At 57.5% G+C, this 21,000-nt stretch overlaps 1 protein-coding gene across 3 annotated transcripts in view; it reads left to right on the top strand.

Moving 5' to 3' along the window:
* Nucleotides 1-20,684, top strand: part of Pde4a (phosphodiesterase 4A, cAMP-specific) — a 34,111-nt gene extending 13,427 nt beyond the window's left edge. For 2 of the 3 annotated variants that reach the window (XM_005405596.2, XM_005405595.2), the window contains 14 exons: nucleotides 6,675-6,866; nucleotides 7,303-7,339; nucleotides 7,425-7,495; nucleotides 8,255-8,304; nucleotides 8,456-8,568; nucleotides 12,236-12,329; nucleotides 13,944-14,164; nucleotides 14,473-14,571; nucleotides 14,667-14,831; nucleotides 15,152-15,251; nucleotides 15,524-15,678; nucleotides 15,794-15,916; nucleotides 16,455-16,637; nucleotides 18,262-20,684. In XM_005405596.2, the coding sequence (XP_005405653.1) occupies nucleotides 6,675-6,866; nucleotides 7,303-7,339; nucleotides 7,425-7,495; nucleotides 8,255-8,304; nucleotides 8,456-8,568; nucleotides 12,236-12,329; nucleotides 13,944-14,164; nucleotides 14,473-14,571; nucleotides 14,667-14,831; nucleotides 15,152-15,251; nucleotides 15,524-15,678; nucleotides 15,794-15,916; nucleotides 16,455-16,637; nucleotides 18,262-18,885 (2,227 nt within the window). In that variant the 3' untranslated portion in view covers nucleotides 18,886-20,684. Of the gene's footprint in view, nucleotides 1-6,674; nucleotides 6,867-7,302; nucleotides 7,340-7,424; nucleotides 7,496-8,254; nucleotides 8,305-8,455; nucleotides 8,569-10,275; nucleotides 10,818-12,235; nucleotides 12,330-13,943; nucleotides 14,165-14,472; nucleotides 14,572-14,666; nucleotides 14,832-15,151; nucleotides 15,252-15,523; nucleotides 15,679-15,793; nucleotides 15,917-16,454; nucleotides 16,638-18,261 lie in introns of those variants that run through there. The other variant, XM_013505161.1, reaches the window with a different exon arrangement.
* Nucleotides 20,685-21,000: the final 316 nt, after the last annotated feature.

The raw sequence follows: 21,000 nt of genomic DNA on the forward strand, positions 1-21,000 counted from the left end.
GGGCAGCCGTCCCCATGCGCGCCCCGACGGCGCCGGGCTCCCATGCGCCCTAGCGCAGCGCCCCGGGCCCGACCCCGGCCCCCTGCCCTGGTCCTGACCCCGGGACCGGGGTCCCCGACCTCCTTCTCCTTCAGCGGTGAGGACTCTCGTCGACACCCGCCGGACAGATCTGTCAGGTGGGTGGCCCGCGGCCAGGCCCCTCCTTGGAAAACAGCGCGCCGGCCGTGCTGGGGGCCCCACCCCCTCCCTGGGTCCCAAAGGCGCTGAGGGCTTCCTGAGGGGGCCGCCCCCCAAAACGGGGCCCCAGGTCCTGGGCCATTCCCACTCTGCAAGGCAGGATCCCTGCACCCTCTTTGCACCCCTGAACCGGGGCTGCTGGCGCTGGCGCGGGCGCGGGCTGCAGACACGGGTGTCCGGCGTCACCTGGCGTCGGCTCCCAGGCCACTGGCTGGGCGCCAGGTCCCTGAGGCCTTGCTCTTGCCCAGTCTCTGGCTGCCCCCCAGCTGGGGCTGCCAGACTGAAAACCCAGCTGCGAGCGGGGCTGGGGGTGGGGCGGGCTGGTTTCTGGATGCCTGCAGGGTAGAGTTGGAGCCAGAAAGTGGCTTGAAGTTCCCTGAATTTTACAGCAATGACCTTGCCATGCTACACGGACCCCATCAGATACCTGGGACACACACGCAGGCTGTAGCGGGCACACGCCTTAGTCAGACGGGTCACACCCGCCCAAGGGCGCTGTCAGTCACCAACTGTTTACTGTATGAGCTCTGAGACTCCTGGCCGCTCAGGGGACCAGGAGGACCCGAAAGTGACCCATGGCCACACACAGGTGACACACGGACTACAGCCACCCCACCCCTCCACAAAACAGCTCAAAACACCGTGTCCCCCAGGAGACCCTGTCACTGAAACATACCTGCCCCTGGCAGACACGGGGATGCAGCTCGTATCCACTTGGGCAGGGACAGTTCCACCTCCGTGTAGCACAGGAGGCCACCAGCCTTGGAAACATATGTTGCCAGAGGCGCCCGCCCGTGAGCACACACGGATCTTCTCTTTTTTTGGTTTTGTGAGGCAAAGTCTCAATACGTAGCCCAGGCTGGCCTTGAACTCAAGGCAACCCTCCTGCCTCAGCCTCCTGAGTGCTGGGATGACAGGTGCACCATCCGCTCCCTCCTCTGGACTTGTACTAACACTGTCCTTGCACACCCAGCCCCACAAACAGCTGTGTCACCTGGCACCACACACGTGCCTGGCAGACATACACCTGTGCCTGCCTTCAGCTTCTGTGTGACCTTCACAGAGGGAGCGCAAGGCCTTTCTCTAGGGGTGGCCGGAGGGTGGGACTCGGCCCTCCTCCTTTTCCTGCCCTGGGGGACAGTCAGCAGTGACTGAGCTCCCCTCCACCATGGACAGTTCACCTTCGGGTAGCTCAGGAGGCCACCCAGCCTTGGAAACAAGGCTGCCCTGCTTCAGGGCCACATATTGCCCCTAACTAAGTTATTCATTCTTTCTGTGCCTCAGGTTTATTGTGAGGGAAATGGGGCTTTTAAATGTATCCCAGCCAGCTGTGGTGGTGCATGCCTGTAATCGCAGCACTCAGGAGGCTGAAGCAGGAGGATCGATGCAAGCCTGGACTGCAAAGCAAGACCCTGACTCAAAACACTAAAAACTAGCGGGAAAAGCGTATCCAGGCACAGCCCGGGGTTTCGCATGTGGCGTTTGGTAGCGGTTGTCCACATCGTTTTATGATAATTGTTTTTGTTTGTCATCCTCCGGAGCTGAACTTGATGTCCCTGGGGCCCGCGTGGGCAGGCCTGGGGGGTCCCACAGACGTGGCGGCAGATGGCAGTGCCAAGGAGTGTGCCACCAAATAAATGGCCAGCCTGCCCGGGAAGAGTCCGGTGGGCTGTGTCACCCAGGAGTCCGGCTGCAGTGTGAGGCCATCGGCCACCCCTGAGCGTAGCTTGTGGCCCTGGGGCACAGGATTTGAAGCCGGGAGCCCTGAGGCCTAATTCCAGGGGTGGCCGCGTCCCCCCACAGCCCAAGGGACAGCTCCTCCTCTCCTCCACACAAACAGCCTGGCCCCGGGAGTGCGCTCTTCCCGGCCAGGCTGCCCGGCAGGCTCCTGCTGACGCGAGCTGGGTCCCCGGGGAGGTATCTCTGTCACCAGGAGGCCGAGCACCCCCTGGGGCCGGGTCTCCTCCCATAGCTCCGTTCCTGGCTGGAGCGGGGGTGGGGCCCCTATGGCGGTGCAGCACCAGCCTGTGGGACTCAGTTCTCAGGCAGTGGGGCACCACCCCTCCCCACTCCTCCCTGCCTCACTTTCTTCAGTGTGCAGGATGTTAGCTGGACCCACTTCAGGAACTTATGGCAGCAGCCCAGCATGGTGGCGCACGCCTGTCACCCTTCCACTTGGGAGGCTGAGGCAGGAGGATCTCCTCGGGTTCAAGGCCAACCTGGGCTACGTAGTGAGACCCTGTCTCAAACGTCCCCCCAAAATAATAACTTATGGCAACTTAATGAGTCACTGTATACAAAGTACATCGATAGTGGCAGACACTCAGCAAGATGTGTCTCAGAGCCGGATGTGGTGGCTCACGCCGGTAATCTCAGCACCCTGGGAGGCTGAGGCAGAAAGATAGCAAGTTCAAGCCAAGTGCAAGCAACTTAGTAACTGAAAGAGACACTGTCTCAAAATGAGAACTACAAAAAGTGACTGGGGACATAGCTCAGAGGGAACCCTGGGTTCCCCCTAGCACCACACACACACACACACACACACACACAAGAAATGTCTCATTATTACAGTTTGAGCCTCCCTAATCAACAAACTCAAAATTTGAAAGGCTCCAGAATCCGAAAGGCTGCCGGGAGTATACAGGTAGAAAATTTCACATCATGAAATTTTGTTTCATATACATCATGATAAAAGATACTGTATAAGGTGGGCTTGCTTGCACATGCCTGTAATCTGAACACTCGGGGAGGCTGAGGCAGGAGGATTGCCAGGAGTTCAAGGCCACCCTGGGCTACATCGTGAGTTCAGGGCCAACCTGAGCTACATAGTGAGACCTTGTCTTGAAAAACTAAATAAATACATAGGAAAAAAAATACTGTAAATACAATAAAATGATCTCTGGGCAATGTATGAGGTGCAAGTGGTGCATGCGTGAATTTCATGTCTAGACTTGGTTAAGGTTTTTTTTTTTTTTTTGGTACCAGGAATTGAACTCAGAACCTTGTGCTTGGCAGATAGGTGCTTATGCAACTGAGCTACATCCCCAGCCCATAGACTTGGCTTGCACTGCCAAGATATATCATACTGTGTCTGCAGTCACTCCTAAATCTGGAAACATCCCAAACACTTGGCCTCATGCACAGGGGCTGTGGATATGGCTGACAGAGCCTCAGCTTTGTGTGTTTGGAGACAGGGTCTCCTTGTGTAGCCCAGGTTGGCCTTGAACTTGGAGGCACGACAGGCACACCGAATGGTCTTGACACCATTGCCGCATATGCAAGAGCTTGTTTCTGGGCCTTTTTTTGTTTTTTGTTTTTGTTTTTTTTTTGTTTTTTGTCTTTTTAAGACGGCGTCTCACTATGCAGTTCAGGCTGGTCTTGAGCTTACTTTGTAGCCCAGGCTGGTCTCGAACTCCCAACAGTCCTCCTGCCTCAGCCTCCCGAGTGCTGGGATTACAGGTATGCACCTCCACGCCCGGCTCTATGCTGTTGGTTTTGATGCCAGTGCCACACTGTTTTGATTACCATAACTTCGGGGAAGTTTTGAATCAGGAAGCAGAGTCCTCCAACTTTGTTCTTTTTTGGCTTTTTTTTTTTTTTTTTGGTACCTGGAATTAAACTCAGGACCTTGTACTTGCCAGGCAGGCACTGTGCCGCTGAGCTACATCCCTGGCCTTTGCTCTTTTTTGTTCAAGGTTGTTTTGGCAATTTATATCCTTTGGATAGTGCATGTGAATTTTAGGATGAGATTTTCTATTTCTCAAAGAAAAAAATAAATAACACATACACCAAACCCCATTGGGTTGGGGGGACCTGATCTCTAAATTGCTGGGACTAACGTGCACGTCATAACACAGCCCCGCCTTGGGCGCGGGCCGCTGTGGAGCGCAGTGTGGGTATGTGCGTGTGGTACTCCGTGCATTGTGGTGCACACCTGTAGTCCCAGGATCCATTGTTTGCTTGGGACTTGAAGTGCAAGCAAGAACCTGTTAAGCCGCGTTGCCTGGTGACTTACGGCCCTTCTGTCCGGGACAGCGTGTTTGGTGCTTGTGGGTTTTGGTCTTCACAGTCCTGCCAGAATGAATTCATGAAAAGTGCTGCTGCAATGTCTTCAAATCCATAAATACGGGATAACCTTCTCCATATACCTTTGTTTTTTGTTTGTTTTGAGACAGGGTCTTGCTATGTAACCCAGACTGGCCTTGAACTATGGCACCCAGGAGCCCAGGCTGGCCTCAAACTTGCTGGGATCCTCCTGCCTCAGCCTCCCAAGTGCTAGCATGTGCCACCACACCTAGCTTGTCTTTGGTTTCTTTCAGGACTATTTTTCTTTACAGTGTTTTGGATTGAACCCAGGGCCTCCTGTATGCTAAGCATAGCACTGTACCAGCCCCCTAAGTTTTAATTTATAATTCCCCCAAAATAATATTCTTTATACTCTGATTCCTGTATTTGTTCTTTGGGTAATTGTCTTTGTTTATGTATTTATTTATTTATTTTTTTGTCTTTTTGAGACAGGGTTTCACTATGCAGTTCAGGTTGCCCTTGAACTCACTTTGTAGTCCAGGCTGGCTTTGAACCCACAGCGATCCTCCTGCCTCAGCCTCCCGAGTGCTGGGATTACAGGCGTGCGCCACCATGCCTGGCTGGGAAACTGTCTTGAGGCAACTACTTCATGTTCCTCTTTTTTGGGGGGAAACAAGAATTGAACTCATGGGCCAGGGATATAGCTCAGCAGCACAAGCGCCTGCCTGGCAAGCACGAAGTCCTGAGTTTGTTTACTGGTACCAAAAAAAAAAAAAAAAAAAATGCCTGATTGAAAAGTAAACTACAATTAGAGGCTGGGGATTCAGCTCAGTGACACAGCACCTGCCTGGCAAACGCAAGGTCGTGAGTTCAATTCCTGGTACCAGAGGGAAAAAAAAAAAAAAGAATTAAACTCAGGACCTCACACTTGCCACACAGGCACTGTGCCACTGACCTAAACCCCAGCTCCATGTTCCTTTCTTTTTTAAAAAAAAAAAAGGGGCTTAGGGCTGAGAATACAGCTCAGAAGTAGAGTGCTTGCTCACCTAGCATGCACAGAGGCATGGGTTCATTCCCCAGCACCACACGCACAAAAAGTCAGAACTTTATTCCTTTGCTGGGAGTGATGGCACATACATGTAATCCCAGCACTCAGGAGGCTGAGGCAGGAAGATCACCTTGAATTTGAGGCCAGCTTGGACTACATAGGGAGATCCTGTCTCCAAAAAAAATCTTTCCTCTGTAGTTTAGTTTTAGAAGGGGAGACAAACAGTAAAGGAGATAAGTGGAATATAGATTATATCATGGAAGTAGTATTTTTGTTGTGGTTCTTTTGTGTTTTCTTGCGGTACTAGCAGTAGAAACCAGGGCCTCAAGCATGCTAGGCATGTGCTCATCACTGAGCTCCACTTCCAGTGCTTGAGCCAGGCATGGTGGTGCCTGCCTGTAATTCCAGCACTCGGGAGGCTGAGGCAGGAGCATTGCTGTGAGTTCGAGGCCAGCCTGGGCTACATAGTGAGTTCAAGGCCAGCCTGAACTACACACTGTCTTGCTACGTAGCCCGTGCTGGCCCAGAACTTGAGAGCCTCCTGCTTCAGCCTCCCTATGGGTGACATTACAGGTGTGCACACCACGCCCAGCTATGGGTTGAAATTTGACATGTGTTGGCCTGGGGCAGCTTCTCTCATGAGTCGGCATTTGAACTGAGGCCAAAAAGAGGTACCATTGGGAATCTGGGAAGGAGAAACAGGCTGGGTAAGGGGGCTGAGGCAGGACCACACCAGGAGCAACCACATCAGGAACATTTGGGGAGCATCTTGAAAGTCACAGAAATTAGGCGCAGTGACACGGGCGTGGTGGCACATGCCTGTAATCCCAGCACGCGGGAGGCTGAGGCGGGAAGATTGTTGCAAGTTTAAGGCCAGCCTGGGCTACAAAGTGAGCTCAAGGCCAGCCTGAACTGCATCAGGAGACTCTGTCTCAAAAAGACAAAATTTAAAAAAAAAAAAGAAAGAAAGAAAGAAAGAAAGAAAAGGAATTAGGCGCAGCAGTGGAGACCGGCTTTTGTCTTGAGTTAGATGGGAGCCAAAGAAGGCGCTGAGCTACAGAAGATACGATCTGACTGGTGCCCGTGGGCGCCCTCTGGTGGCAGTGGGAGGAATAGACAGAATGAAAACACGGGGACCCAGGTAGATGTGAATGCCTGTCCCTGGCTAGGGCCGAGAAGGTGATGGAGACAGATTTGGGAAGATCCTGGCAGCCAGGAAGATCTGAGGTGCAAAGCACAGAGGGGAACCAGGGCCTGATCTGAGGTGCAAAGCACAGAGGGGAACCAGGGCCTCCCCCACCTCCTGAACTCCCCGACACTGTCTTGGCTTCTCTGACTGCTCTCCCTGCCTGTCGACCTGCAGCTTCGAGGCGGAAAATGGGCCGACACCGTCCCCCGGCCGCAGCCCCCTGGACTCGCAGGCGAGCCCGGGCCTCGTGCTGCACGCCGGGGCAGCCACCAGCCAGCGCCGGGAGTCCTTCCTCTATCGCTCTGACAGTGACTATGACATGTCGCCCAAGACCATGTCCCGCAACTCATCGGTCACCAGCGAGGCGTGAGCAGACCTCTCCGCACCCCCAGGCCGGGTCCCAGCACACGCTGCCCCCCTTGGTCACCTTCCATGTCTGTGTTCCCCAGTTAAGGGTCAGGCGGCCCGGCCACCCGAGTGTCACCAGGCTAAGCAAGCGCTGTGTCACCGAGCTGCACTGATTCTATCCTGAGACAAAGTGTCTCTAAGTTGTCCGGACTGGGTTTAAACTTGCAATCCTCCTGCCTCAGCTTCCTCCTCTCTCCATGGATCCCCTAGGCCCACCCCTTCTCCAGGGGCCCACCTTAGGCCCTGCAACCCCTTACTACCCCGTTTCCCTCAGGGCCAACCCTGGCAGTATATCCCACCCCCACAGCCCTGCCCACTGGCTTCCCGCCCCCCAGGGACCTCCCCAGAGCTGCCTCTCTGCGGGTCCCTGACCGGCCACCATCCTTGATTGCAGGCACGCAGAGGACCTCATTGTAACGCCCTTTGCCCAGGTGAGACCCCTCCCCGGGTGGCTCAGGAGGGAAGCATCTCTGGCCCTGCCCTGCACCCGTCCTTACTGCCGCCCGCCCACCCCAGGTGCTGGCCAGTCTCCGCAGCGTCCGAAGCAACTTCTCGCTCCTGACCAATGTGCCCATTCCCAGCCACAAGTAAGTTGAGGCTGGGACCCAGTACCTGTGATCACGAGGTGAAGGCACAGCGGGTTCAGTGTTCAGCCACTGTGTGACCTCAGGCGGGCCCTTGGCCTCTCTGAACCTCTGTTCAGGCAACACCTCCTTCTGAGCCAGAGCCCGCTATAGATGAGGGGCCTAAGACACCGGCACTTTATAAATACAAAGACCCGAGGGTCTGGTTTCGAGGTAGGGAGACCCCAGCTAGTCCTGGCCCCTGGGCCGCCAGTGTGTTGGGTCTGTAGCACTCTTGATCCCTCTGTTTCCTTTCTTTAAAATGGGAATTGTGTAAGAAATTTAGAAAAGAAAAAAAAAAAAAAAAAAAGGAAATTGCAACAGTGTCCCTGTTTGATAGCTCTGAGGAGCCCCAGAGATGGTGTAAAAAGTGCCAGTACTTCACCGTGCACATAGTAAGTGCTCCGTAAATACGATTGCTTCTTCCTGTTTTGAGGCAGGTGGACAGAGCCATCCTAGAGGGTTGCAGAAGTTAGGCAGAGTAGTCAAGCAGTCAGAGAGTTTGGAAACTCCAGGTGTGGTCCTACTGCTTAGCTGTGTGTCCACCAAGGAGGCGGCATTACCTCCTTGGGTCTCAGTTTCTTCATCTGTAAAATGGGTTCTTGGTGCGGCACATTGGCAGGCTGCGGGCAGAGCACCTGACAGCGTGCAGGGGACACAGCACAGGAGGCTGAGATCCCGGGCTGGCAGGCAGGGTGACATGGGCGCCTCATTTCTTTACAGGCGGTCGCCGCTGGGAGGCCCCACCCTCGTCTGCAAGGCCACACTGTCAGGTAGCTGAGCCCCGCGGTGGGAAAGGCGTGGCTTGCTATCCCTGGGGTCCCTCGGCTGGGAGGCTGTCACCGCTTCACCCCGCACCCACTCACCTGGTGGCTGGGATTGTTGGGGCCCGTGCAGACACGACCTCTGCCACCCTTTCCCCAGAGGAGACATGTCAGCAGCTGGCCCGGGAGACCTTGGAGGAGCTGGACTGGTGCCTGGAGCAGTTGGAGACCATGCAGACCTACCGCTCGGTCAGCGAGATGGCCTCGCATAAGGTGTGTGGGCGTGGTAGGTGGGCGTGGCTTTTGATGGGCCAACCGCGAAGCAGGGGTGATGGGTGGGGCTTATGATGGGTGGGGCTAGTGGGGTGAGGTCAATTACTAGGTAGGGTCTATGGAACAGGCCCAAGGGCCCTAAACGGGCGGGGCCTGTGGGTGGAGCCAATTCTAGGAGGGGCTGGTTGGTGGGGCTAACCACTCGGTGAGGTGGGAATGGAGTCTATTGGCGGAGCCACTCAGCAGTGGGCGGGATCAATCCCTGGGTAGGACCCATGGAGTGGGATCTAGGGCCACTGTGGGTGGAGCCAACCACTAGGCGGGGCAGAGGTGGGCAGGGCCAATTATTTCGTGCTGTCTGTGAGGGGAGGGGCAGCCCCTAGGCGGGTTTCATGTGCAGCGTCAACCCCGCGGGCTAGGCTGATGCGTGTAGGGCCTGGGGAGTGGAGCCAGTCCTTGGGCGGGGTCAACCCTTGGGCAGCAGTTTGAAGACCACCTCCATAGATTCCGGCTCTCCCTCAGGGCTGGCGGAGCCTGGTGTGCATCAGGGCATATGTGCGTCTGGTTGTACATTTGTCTGTAGGTGACTCTGGGGTTGCTGTGCATTCACGGGACCTGTGGGTGTGTATCTGTGGTCTGAATCTGTGCAGCTGTTGAAGTGTTAGCTCCTCATTTGCAGGGTTGGGTTTGGAGTGGGTGCTGAGGGCCGGCACGAGCAGGTGTGCACTCTCAGAGGGTGCGGGGCGGGCACCGGTGGTTACGAGGGGTTGTGTGCCTTATGCGCGCAGGCTGTTGCCCGAGAGATATGTGTATCTGCGGGTTGAAGTTGGTCCAGGTGCGAATCTGAGTGTGTGTCTCTGTAGTCTTTGTGACTGTGCTTGTGTTCGCATTGCTGCGGGAAAGGCCGTGTGGTTGCCCTGTACAGCTGTGCGTGGTGTGCACTGCACAACCCAGGGGGCACCGTTCGGAGAGCAGGCAGCATGAATGGCGCTTCTGGAGTTCTGCACCATGGTGGCCGCCTTTGTGGGAGGGTGCCTATCCGGAAACGAGTGTGCAGGTGGCGGCGCCTTTGTTGGGGCGTGCATACATCTGTGGGTGGAAGCTTGTCTGGGAGACTGCGAGTGTGAAAGTGATTGTGTCCCCGAGGGTGGGTCAAGCAGCTGAGAGTGCGACAGTGCTGTGGGTAGGGGCGGGCAGGTGTTCCCGTGCCGTGCACGTGTGTGTGTGTATGTGTGTACAGCTGTGGGTGGGAATGAATATCCCCTTATTAAGTTGCCGGGGTACGTTTGTGTCCAAGGGAATCGGGGTAGTTGTGCTTGAAATGTGTGTCCCTGGGTGTGTCTCGAGTGTGCCTGGCGTCTAGGTGTTTGTCTCTAGGTGTGTGTCTGGGTGCGGGTCGGTGTTCCTGGAAGGGGTGTGTCTGAGACGTCTGTGTGTGCTCCGCGGGATCCCAGCCAGTGTGGTGGACATCAGAGCTGTGGTTTATCGGGTGTGTGTGCGCGTGTGCGCGTGTGTGTGCCTTGAAAGTGTAGCACTGAAAGCATTTGGGCATCTAGAGTGTCCCCTGGGTGTTCAACTGTGGAGAACCTGGGCATGTGCGTTGGTGACCTAGGACGTGTGTGTGTGTGTGTGTGTGTGTGTGTGTCTAGTGTCGGGGTGTGTGCTTCTGCCTCCAGGTGTGTCCAAGGACAGCCTGCGTCCTCACCAGGGGCAGCTGTGTGGGTCTCCTGCCCTCCCCGCCCTTGGCACCCGCGGTCCTGGCTGACGCCCGTGGGCCCTGATGCCCCTTTAACGCCCCCCCCTGCACCACCTGACTTCGCACGCAGCCTGCCAGCGCTGCAGTGCACACGCACACGGGGCGCACACGGAGCCCCGCGCCTCCAAACCTCCTCCCGGGACCCTCACCCCGCAACCCCCATGGGCAGGGGCCCCCCACCGCCTCCAGCCTCCGCCGCTGGGGGGCCCGCCGGGGTCAGTGGCTGGCGGGCCATGTAACCGGTGCTGCCAGCGGGAGCGCGGAGGGGAAGGGAGCCCCCAGCCCTGCTGGGCCGGCCCAGGCCCCTCCGCGGCTCCCCCTTCCGCTGCCCCACCTGCCCGGCACCCCTCCCCCGCGCTGTGAACCCCGGCCCGCCCGGCTTCTCCGTGCAGCAGCCCCGAGCCCCGAGCGGGGCTAAGGCTCCAAGATGCCCCTGGTCGATTTCTTCTGCGAGACCTGCTCCAAGCCTTGGCTGGTGGGCTGGTGGGACCAGGTAGGGGACACAGGTTGGAGGGTGGGCAGGAGACCCTCGGCGGGGTGGGGGGGCCTTGTGTGTGCAGACGTGCACGTGTGTGGCAGGACACGGAGCCTTGGCGCTGTGTGTGGCCCGGGGCTGGGCGGGGATGGCAGCTGGCTGGGGGTGTGCGGTCCTCCTGGGGAGCCTAGGTCTCTCCCGGGGCGTGACGCCGAGACCTGACGGTGTATGTGTGTGCGAGGGTGTGTGTCCTGTCTAGGTCATAGCGTGGCCCTGTCTGCAATCACATGGCTCTGACTGGGATTTTGGGTGTCGGGCCGTGTTTGTGTGCCCGAGCTGCCTGATGTTTCTGGGCCGTGTGACCCTGAATGTCACCGACAGCTCTGTTGTGTGTGTCCCCGTGATTTGGGCTGTGTGATGCTGTGGGACGAAGACGCCTGGACTCTGTGTGCTTGTGATGTGTGTGAGGTGTGTGTGTGTGCTCAGGGTGTGTGTCCAGGGCCTCTGGGCAGCACTGGGAGCCGTGGCCACCCTGTCCCCACAGGAACCGCCCTTCCTGCCTGCTGTCCCTCCTGCCGCTCTGAACGGAGGCTGCTCCTGCTTTGGGGAGGCTTTGGCAGAGCTTGGGGGCGGGGAGCCAGTGCCCTTTTCCTGTGCACAATGTCATAGCGTCGGCCCGTGTGAAGTGGCATGGGAGGACCAGAAGGGGCCCCCAAGGCCAGCCCTGGGTATCTTCCATTTACGTGTGCATCTGCCCCTGTCTCTGGGGCTGGGAGTGGGCTAGGAGGGGAACCACCTCCCCCTCCCCTGAGTGACCAAACTGGGGTTTCCTCAGCGCACTGTTCCCTTGAGGCCTGGCCAGACCTTCTCTTCCCCAGAGCTTGGGTGCTACAGTCCCCTCCTCCAGACTGGACTGGGGCTGAGGCTAAGGACTCCCAGGAATCGGGGTTCATGTCTGGCAAGCCCTGGGCCAGGGGTAACTCTGGAAAGGCAAGGGTTAAGGGGCCTCCAGCTTGCCCCCCTTTCCCCAGCTCAGCAGCTGGTTGGAGGGGGAGTTGCTAAGGAGACTCCCATCACCATGGCGACGGGATTCTCCTGGTACCCCATTGGCTCCCTGTTAGGCAGGAGCCCCTCCCTTCCACAGGTGCCCCTCTGGCTCCTCCTTGGGGGGGATTGGGGAAGGGAGTCCCTCTTTTCTCAGAGAAGGAGGGCTATACTGATTCTGATCTCTGCACTCAGCCTGGGGACCCCCATCTATAGCTGCAGGAGAGAAAGGGCTGACCCCTCCTCTCTAGCAGCCTGCTGGGGGCTCTGAGCTGAGATAGGAGGGACATCTGAGGTCCTTAGGAGTTTGTTGGAAAGGGGTGACCCACACATGCACCCCGCAGCCACCATGATCCCCCACCATCCCTCCCTTCTTGGCTCCCTCACCTTAGTTCAAGAGGATGCTGAACCGCGAGCTCACACACCTGTCAGAAATGAGCAGGTCGGGAAACCAGGTCTCAGAGTACATTTCCACGACGTTCCTTGGTGAGTGAAGGGCTGCAGTGGGGAGGGACGCCTGGGCTGGGGGGCTCCCCAACCTCTTAACTCCCTAAAGGTCAAAGCCACCACACTGGAGAGCTCCCACACTCATGAGGCCCCCGAACTCAGTGGGACCCCCAAGTTCTATGGAACCCACCTTTAAGAATGTCTTGGGAGCCAGGTGTGGTGGCGCACGCCTGTAATCCCAGCACTTGGGAGGCTGAGGCAGGAGCATCTTTGTGAGTTCAAGACCAGCCTGGGCTACAAAGTGAGCTCAAGGCCAGCCTGAATGGCATAGGGAGACCCTGTCTCAAAAAACAAAGTAAAAAAAAAAAAAAAAGAATGTCTTGGGGGCTACGGGTGTAGGTCAGAGTGAGCATGTTCAAGGCCCCTAGTTTGATCCACAGTACCAAAAAATCAAGCAAATATATCTCTAAACTGAAAACCCACTCTAAACTCCATAGAACCCCAATGGAACTCTTATTAAACTCCAGATCCCAATAGCCCCCCAAATTCAAATAGAATTCCCGAACTTTAAAAACGTCCCTGCTGGGAGGGATGGTACATAGCCGTAATTCCAGCACTTGGGAGGCTGAGGCAGGAAGATCACTGTGAGTTCGAGGCCAGCCTGGACTACATAGTGACTTCAAGGCCAGCCTATACTACACATCGAGTCTCTGTCTCAAAAAAAAAAAAGACCCTATAAGAGATTTCCCAATTGTAGGACAATTTCCTAACCCCGTGGAACCCTAAATGCAGTAGATTTACCCTACGTTCATCCAACCCTTAAACTTGTGGGGAACTCAACTCTATCCTGACTTCTTAACCTAAGCCCTCAAACTAAGGGTACCCCCACAAACACACACTCAGGACAATTTCACTCTCACAACTTATCACCAAATCCCAAAGGCCTCCAAATTCAGCCAAATCAAACCCTGCCAAATCAACACACTCCTATGAGCGCAAATAGAAGGACCTAGCGTTTCAAATGCTCCCACCAATAAGAGACGGTGTGTTTCAGAGTTCTGAGGATTCAGCCAATGGCAGCTTGGTATGCAAATGACCCCCTAAATAGGCCCTGTCCATTGACAGGTGGTCCCAAGTCATAATGGGTAGCTCTGGCGAGGACTGAAAGTTCTAAGAAGCCTTCTAGGGCTGGCCCCCACGCAGGGTGGCGCCAAGGGGGGGCCATGGAGCCAGAGAACCCCCTTCTCTCCCCTGTGCCAGTGATGCCCTCTGCCCCCAGCCCTCTTGGCCACCATGGTGTTGCCTTCCCCAGCCTTGAAGGGTCCCTGAGTGTCCGGGCCAGGCAGCGGCCCTCCCTGTTGCCCCCCTCCCAGTCTCCGACTCCCCACACCACCATGCCACCAAACATGGCGGTGGCACCGGGGCCGGCCCACAGCCTCGTCGGACCGGCACCAGGCCCCCTGCTCACACTCACCAACTCCCACAAGGACGCCTGTGCCCCCTCTGGCTGCCAGCCACAGAGCGCCCATCCGTGTGCCCCTTGGACAGGGCTCGCCCTTTTGGGTAAGTCTTCCCAGGCCGTGGTGAGAAGCCGAGGGACGGAGGAGCTTCCCTTCGGGGGTGCTCATGCCCACCCCCCTCGAACTCCTGCAGACAAACAGAATGAAGTGGAGATCCCCTCTCCGACGACGAAAGACCGAGAGCCCCAGGAACCACCGAGACAGAGGCCCTCCCAGCAGCTCCCGCCGCCGGTGCCACACCTGCAGCCCATGTCACAGATCACGGGGGTGAAGAGGCTGTCACACAGCTGTCTGAACAACGCCAGTATCCCCCGCTTCGGGGTGAAGACGGATCAGGAGGAGCTCCTGGCCCAAGTGGGTGGAGGCACGGCAGGGGCGGGGCGCGCAGGGGACCCTCGGTGCCAGCGCTGATCTCACCCTGCTGGACACCAACAGAGGGCGCCCGTCGCCTTGGGTTTCTTGAGCACCTACTGGTGCCCGCACCGCTCTGGATTGTGGGAAGATGTGGAAGATAAGGCAGCCCCCCCACCCCGCCCGTCCAGTGGAGGGTTCTTGAGCAGTTCACCTTAGAGGCTGATGTAGTTCATTGTGTTGGCCCTTGGTTCAGTGCAGAAGGGCCCCGAGGGTCCTGACCTCTGACCTCTGACCTCCGTCTCCACCAGGAACTGGAGAACTTAAGCAAGTGGGGCCTGAACATCTTCTGCGTGTCGGACTACGCCGGGGGCCGCTCGCTGAGCTGTATCATGTACACGATATTCCAGGTGAGGCGGCAGCGGGGCTCTGGCCGGGCTGTGAGGGGCACAGCATGGGACCCTCAGGGGTAGCAGGGTCCCTGCTCTGTCCCTGTGGCCCCCAGGAGCGGGACTTGCTGAAGAAGTTTCGCATCCCCGTGGACACGCTGGTGACATACATGCTGACGCTGGAGGACCACTACCACGCCGACGTGGCCTACCACAACAGCCTGCACGCGGCCGACGTGCTGCAGTCCACCCACGTGCTGCTGGCCACGCCTGCCCTGGACGTGAGTGTCCGCCCCCTCCCCGCGCCGCCCAGCTGTGACCTCCTCCATCTGGCTGCAGTGCTCTTGCCTGTCTTTCTCCTCCTCTCCTTCTAGATCTTCTTTTTTTTTTTTTTTTTTTTTTTTTTTTTTTAAGACAGGGGCTATGCAGTTCAGGCTGGCCTTGAGCTCACTTTGTAGCCCAGGCTGGTCTCGAACTCTCAATGATCCTCCTGCCTCAGCCTCCTGAGTGCTGGGATTACAGGCGTGTGCCACCACGCCCGCCCGGCTTCCTCCCCTCCTTCTAATACTGCCTCTCGCTATCCCCATCTCTCTGACCCCAGGCGGTGTTCACGGACCTGGAGATTCTCGCAGCCCTCTTCGCAGCCGCCATCCACGATGTGGACCACCCTGGGGTCTCGAACCAGTTCCTCATCAATACAAGTGAGTGGTCCTTCTCAGGGGTGGGGTGGGGGCGGAGTCAGGCGGAGCCTGCTGGGCCCCCCCACCCCCCGGAAGAGTTTGACCAATGGAGGTGCAGCTGTCAGGCCTAAGGGCGTGGCTAGGCTGGCTGGAGGCGGGGCCCGTCGGGCGGGAGGTGGGACTGACCGGGCTGGGCAAGGCTGGGGGCTGGGGGCGGAGCCAGCAGTGAGGGGCGGGGCCAGGGTCCGGCGCCCTGCACTCCCCTCCCCTGACCTGCCTGGCCCTGGCTGCAGACTCGGAGCTGGCGCTCATGTACAACGACGAGTCGGTGCTCGAGAACCACCACCTGGCCGTGGGCTTCAAGCTGCTGCAGGAAGAGAACTGCGACATCTTCCAGAACCTCAGCAAGCGCCAGCGGCAGAGCCTGCGCAAGATGGTCATCGACATGGTGGGCGGGCTTTGGCCGAGGGGCGGGTGCGAACCCCGGAAGCTCCTGATCCCTGGGTGGGTGCAGCAGGGGGCTGACGGGCTCAGTGGCCCCTGTGACGCCCCGTTGCCCGCAGGTGCTGGCCACTGACATGTCCAAGCACATGACCCTCCTAGCTGACCTGAAGACCATGGTGGAAACCAAGAAGGTGACGAGCTCGGGAGTTCTCCTGCTGGACAACTACTCCGACCGCATCCAGGTGCGCCCGGGCCCGGAGGCGGCCCTCCCCGCCCCTGCAGCCTGGGCAGCTTCCCCCTGCTCAGCCGCCTCCGCGTGGCCCATCCCTGTCCCTTCCCATCTTTCTTTCCAGCCCCATCTCTCATGTCTCCCTCTTCCGCATGGCCCCCAATTCTCCCTTTCCTCTCTCACCATCCCCTGCCCCCCCCCCGGCTCCTCCCCTTTCATACCACTTGTCCCTCTCTGCCATTTCCTCTTTCTTTCTTTCTTTCTTTCTTTCTTTCTTTCTTTCTTTCTTTCCTTTTGAGACAGAGTCTTGCTTTATAGTGCAGGCTGGCCTTGCACTCATTATGTAGTCCCTGAACTCTGAGTGACCCTCCTGCCTCAGCCTCCTGAGTGCTGGGATGACAGGTGTGTGCCATCACACCTGGCAATACCCCTTCTCTTTCCATCTCTGCACGCCTCTCCCCTCCCCTTCCCCTCATTCTCCTCCCCAGCAGCCCCAGGCCCCAGGCTGGGACAGGGCCAGGTCTGGAGGTCCCCCGTGTCCCCCTGTGCAGGTTCTTCGGACCATGGTGCACTGCGCAGACCTCAGCAACCCCACTAAGCCGCTGGAGCTGTACCGCCAGTGGACGGACCGCATCATGGCAGAGTTCTTCCAGCAGGGCGACCGCGAACGAGAGCGGGGCATGGAGATCAGTCCCATGTGCGACAAGCACACGGCCTCTGTGGAGAAGTCGCAGGTACAAGGCCCGGGTGGTGGTGGGAGGGGCCTGGGGATCCTTTCCGCTCTCCACAGCGTGAAGTGTTTCTTCTTGTTCTCAGCACTGGGGATGAAACCCAGGGCCTTTGCACTGAGCCACATCCCCATATCCCCAGCCCTTTCTTATATTTTATTTAGAGATGTTTTATTTTTGAGACAGGTGTCACTCAATGAACTTTACCCAAGCTGGGCTTGAATTTAGAGTCCTCCTGCTTCAGCCTCCTCAAATCCTGGGATTATAGGTGTATACCACCCTAACTAGCTCGTGCATCTTTTTTTTTTTTTTTTCTGGTTTTGTTTTTGGAAACAGGGTCTCCCAGAGTAGTTCAGGCTGGCCTTGAACTCACAGCGATCCTCCTGCCTCAGCCTCCTGAGGCCTGGGATTACAGGGATGTGCCACCATGCCCGGTACTCACACATCTGTTTCTACAGTTTGCTTTTTCTTCCCAATGGTGACTTAGATTTCACTTCTGTATAGTATTTCATAGATATAGTTGTTCAGTTGTTTTCCTATCAATGGACATGCAGGTGTTTAGCAGTTAGAAATTCACAGTGACAAGCCAGGCATGGTGGCATACACCTGTAATCCCAGCACTCGAGAGGCTGAGGCAAGAGGATCACCCTGAGTTTGAGGCCAGCCTGGGCTACACAGTGAGGTCAAATCCAGTCTGAACTACATATTGAGACCTTGTCTCAAAAAAGCGTGAAGTAAAATTCACAGTGATGGGAACAAGATAAAGTATTTCTTTCCCTCACTTAAAAGTCTTAAAAAACGAGAATCTGGCATTGAGACAACAGGTTGTTCACAGGCACCCTGGGGGACAAATGATGTTTTTTTTTCTGCCACCGAAAGTGTGAGAGGAATGCCTCTTCTGGTCACAGAGGAGGGCCAAGCTCCAGCCAGCCATTTTGGCTGCATTCCGGTGAGGGAAGGCCTGTGCCAGCAAAGGCAGCCCCCTGGCTCTTCCCGCCATAGTCAGTCACATGGTCACCTCTTTGCAAAGGATGCTGGGAAATGTAGTAGTGAACTGGACGTGTTGCCTCCCGCAAGCAGAGGTTGTGCCACTCGGTGGAAGGAAAGATATTAGAGGTATCTCACAGCAGTCTGCCACGAAGTTTCTAGTTTCTGTTTATTGGAAAAATGCCAAATAAATATCTATGCTATGCCATTATTTTCCCCTAACAAATCCTCAATTGATGTTTATACAGAAGTGTTCCCACATATTTGTTTAATTCATGCATTCTACCATGGCGCTTGATCTCCACTTCACTTGCTTATATATGTATGTATGTATGCATTTAGAGATAAGTTCTTGCTCGTTGTCCACGCTGGCCTTGAAGTCAGTATGTAGCCCAGGCTGGCCTTCAACTCATAGTGAGCTTTCTGCCTCAGCCTCCCAAGTGCTGGGATTACAGGCGTGCCCCAGCACGCCCGGCTCTTGTTATTTTTAATTTTGAGACAAGGTGTCTGAAAGCTGCTCATTTGGGATTTGAACTTGCAGTCCTCCTGCCTCAGCTTCTTAGAATTCGGGAATACAGGAATGCCTATGCGAGGGGGCCTCCACCCCCAGCCGACCATTCAGACCCCCTCCCCTCTGCCTCAGGTTGGCTTCATCGACTACATCGTGCACCCGCTGTGGGAGACGTGGGCGGACCTGGTGCACCCCGACGCGCAGGACATCCTGGACACGCTGGAAGACAACCGGGACTGGTACTACAGCGCCATCCGGCAGAGCCCGTCCCCGCCGCCCGAGGAGGAGCCCGGCGGGCCCGGCCGCCCCGCCCCGCCCGAGAAGTTTCAGTTTGAGCTGACACTGGAGGAGGAAGAGGAGGAGGAAGCATCCCTAGCCCAGGATTTATTGGAAGCTCGGGAATCATCCTGGGCGGAGGAGCCGGTCAGGGTCAAGGGCCAAGAGGCCGAGACAGGGCATTTGCCACGGGCTTTGGGCTTGGTGTGCGGTGCCCCGGCGGCGCAGGAGGAATCCATGGATGCTGGAAGCTGCGACGCGGCCCCTGAAAGCCCCATTCTGCCCGCCTTGAGGACCCAGTCCACGCCAGAGGGGTCCCCGGGCCCCCCGGGCCTCCCCTCCACGGCGGCCGAGGTGGGGGCCCAAAGAGACCCTCAGGCTGCCAAGAGGGCTTGTTGCGCCTGCGCAGGGACTTCAGGGGAGGACCCCGCCGTCCTCCCGGTTCCGGGCGGGCGGGAGTCGAGCGGGGACCCTCCCTGAGCCGCAGCCACAGCCCAGGTACCCCGATGCCCGTGTCCCCCACCCCCTACCGACCACCTCCTCTGCTGCCTCAAAGACTCTTGGCCCTCTTGAGAAAAAAGAAAACAGAAAAGTGGGGTTTTTTCTCTTTTCTTTTTTTCCCCTCCCCCCCCGCCCCCACCCACGGGGCCTTTTTTTGGAGGTGGGGGTTGGGGAGCGAGGGGTCGAGGTCCCAGAACGGATTTTATTTTTTAAATTTTAATTGTAACATTTTTAGAAAAAGAACAAAAATAAGAAAAAAAAAAAAAGGATGAAACACAGCAACTGTAGATGCCCCCCACACCTCAACTCCTGGTTCCCCATTTTACACCCCCAAACCCCTCTCCCCCCCCAGTCCTCCCCTCCCCCGAGTTCCAGCCTTCGTCTTCCGGCCGCTGGGCTTCCTCATTTGGACCCAAACGCAGGTGGGGGGCCTCACCGCGGGCTTTCCTGCTGAGGTTTGGGGAGCTCCGGCCCCCAGCCGGAATAGCCATCGTGGGCAGGGCCGGCGGGCCAGGGGGTCGCTGCGGAAGCCGCCCCTCCCCTCCCACCAAGTCTTCCGCCTCATTTTTGCACATACTAGGGGGTCGGTGGAGCTGCTCGCTTGAGGATGCAGGGAGCAGTGGTCGCCAGGCCGCCAGCCAGAATCAGCCCTGAGACTGCAGAGGGGTCTGATCCCCTGGGCCCGCCACCTCCCTCCCCGGTACCCTCTGGGTCACTTTGAATTTCTCGATTTGCGTTGGAGGGGGGGCTCCAGTCGCGCATGCGCGCGCGCACCCCCCCCTCCTGCTGCTTCTCCTCTTGTTTCTGCCTTAATGACCCCGCGGCCGGAGGAGACGGGGCGCAGTGGCTCGCACCTGCGCCTTGGGTACGGCGGAGCCAGGCCCAGAGTCCCCGTCCCTGGCACCCACCGCGTCCTCCTGACCCCCTTGCCCGACCCGCACCTCGCCCCCCACCCCTTCGCCCTAGGAGGAAGCAATAACGGTGTACACGCACACCCCCCGCCGGGGCATCCCCCCTCCCCCTGTGCCCGGTCCCCAGCTAGTCCCTGAGCAATACGACCGACAGACAGGCAGACAGACAAGGCCGTCTCCAAGCCATGCGGGACCGTTGCAAAGGAACGAACCCCCTCTCCCTGTCCCTGTGCCCCTCAACCCGGCTCTGCAGCCGGGCCAGGCAGAGACCTGTCATCCGTTTCCTTCCCCCCAGTTCTGAGCACACGGTACTGTAGCCCCCACTTCGCCTGCCATCTGTCTGTCCCCGACGGCCCTCACCCCATACCGCTGTACAGGGTTCATTTTTGTAGAGAAGGTAGTTTCTTTCTGTCCCAGCTGATGGCCCACATGGGCCCTGTTCTTTTCTTTTCTTTTCTTTTTTTTCTTTTTTGTACATATTGTAAGGTTGGTTTGTAAATTATTCTCCAAAGGCAAAAAGGGAACATCGATTCGCCCTTCCTCTGCTGACCCGGTCGGGAAGGAGGGCCGAGGTCCCCGGGTGGGGAAGCCCGAGCCCTGCTGTGTTATACGAACTGTACCATAGTCCCGGGAAGGGCGGACTCGCCGCGGGTAGGGGGCATCGGACGTCCCAGGGGCAAGGGCCGAGCAGAGCCGGCCCCCGTGCTTCCCCAGAGGCGGGGAGCACAGGCCAGGCGGTCCCAGCCCCGATCAGCCCCCCACACCGGCGAACTGCTCCTGTGTTCCCCCTTTCACTAGATCGGTCGTCCCTCGATCGATAATCAATTCTTTAATCTTGTCACCAATTAAACCAAGGCTTTCACCGACCACCCTGGCTGCCGTGGCTTCATTCCCCACCTGCGATGTGACGCTGGGTCCCTCCCGCCCCGTCAGCCTGGACTGGGGGAAGGCGAGTCCTGTCCTCAGCAGTGGACACATTTCAAGTGCATGGAACTAGGAAATGAGCTCAGCCCCCGGCAGTTCCCAAACCTGGGCCCTGTCCTGGGACAGGAGCGCAAGGCTACCACACAGAAATTCAGACTAGCTGGGCTGGCGTGGAGGCTGAGGCGGGAGGATCACTTTGAGTTCCAGGCAGGCTGAACTACATAGCAAGATCCTGTCTCAAAACAAAACAAAAAACAAA

This window comes from Chinchilla lanigera, unplaced genomic scaffold (assembly GCF_000276665.1).
Source record: "Chinchilla lanigera isolate Chin_1 unplaced genomic scaffold, ChiLan1.0 scaffold00094, whole genome shotgun sequence".
NCBI lineage: Eukaryota > Metazoa > Chordata > Mammalia > Rodentia > Chinchillidae > Chinchilla > Chinchilla lanigera.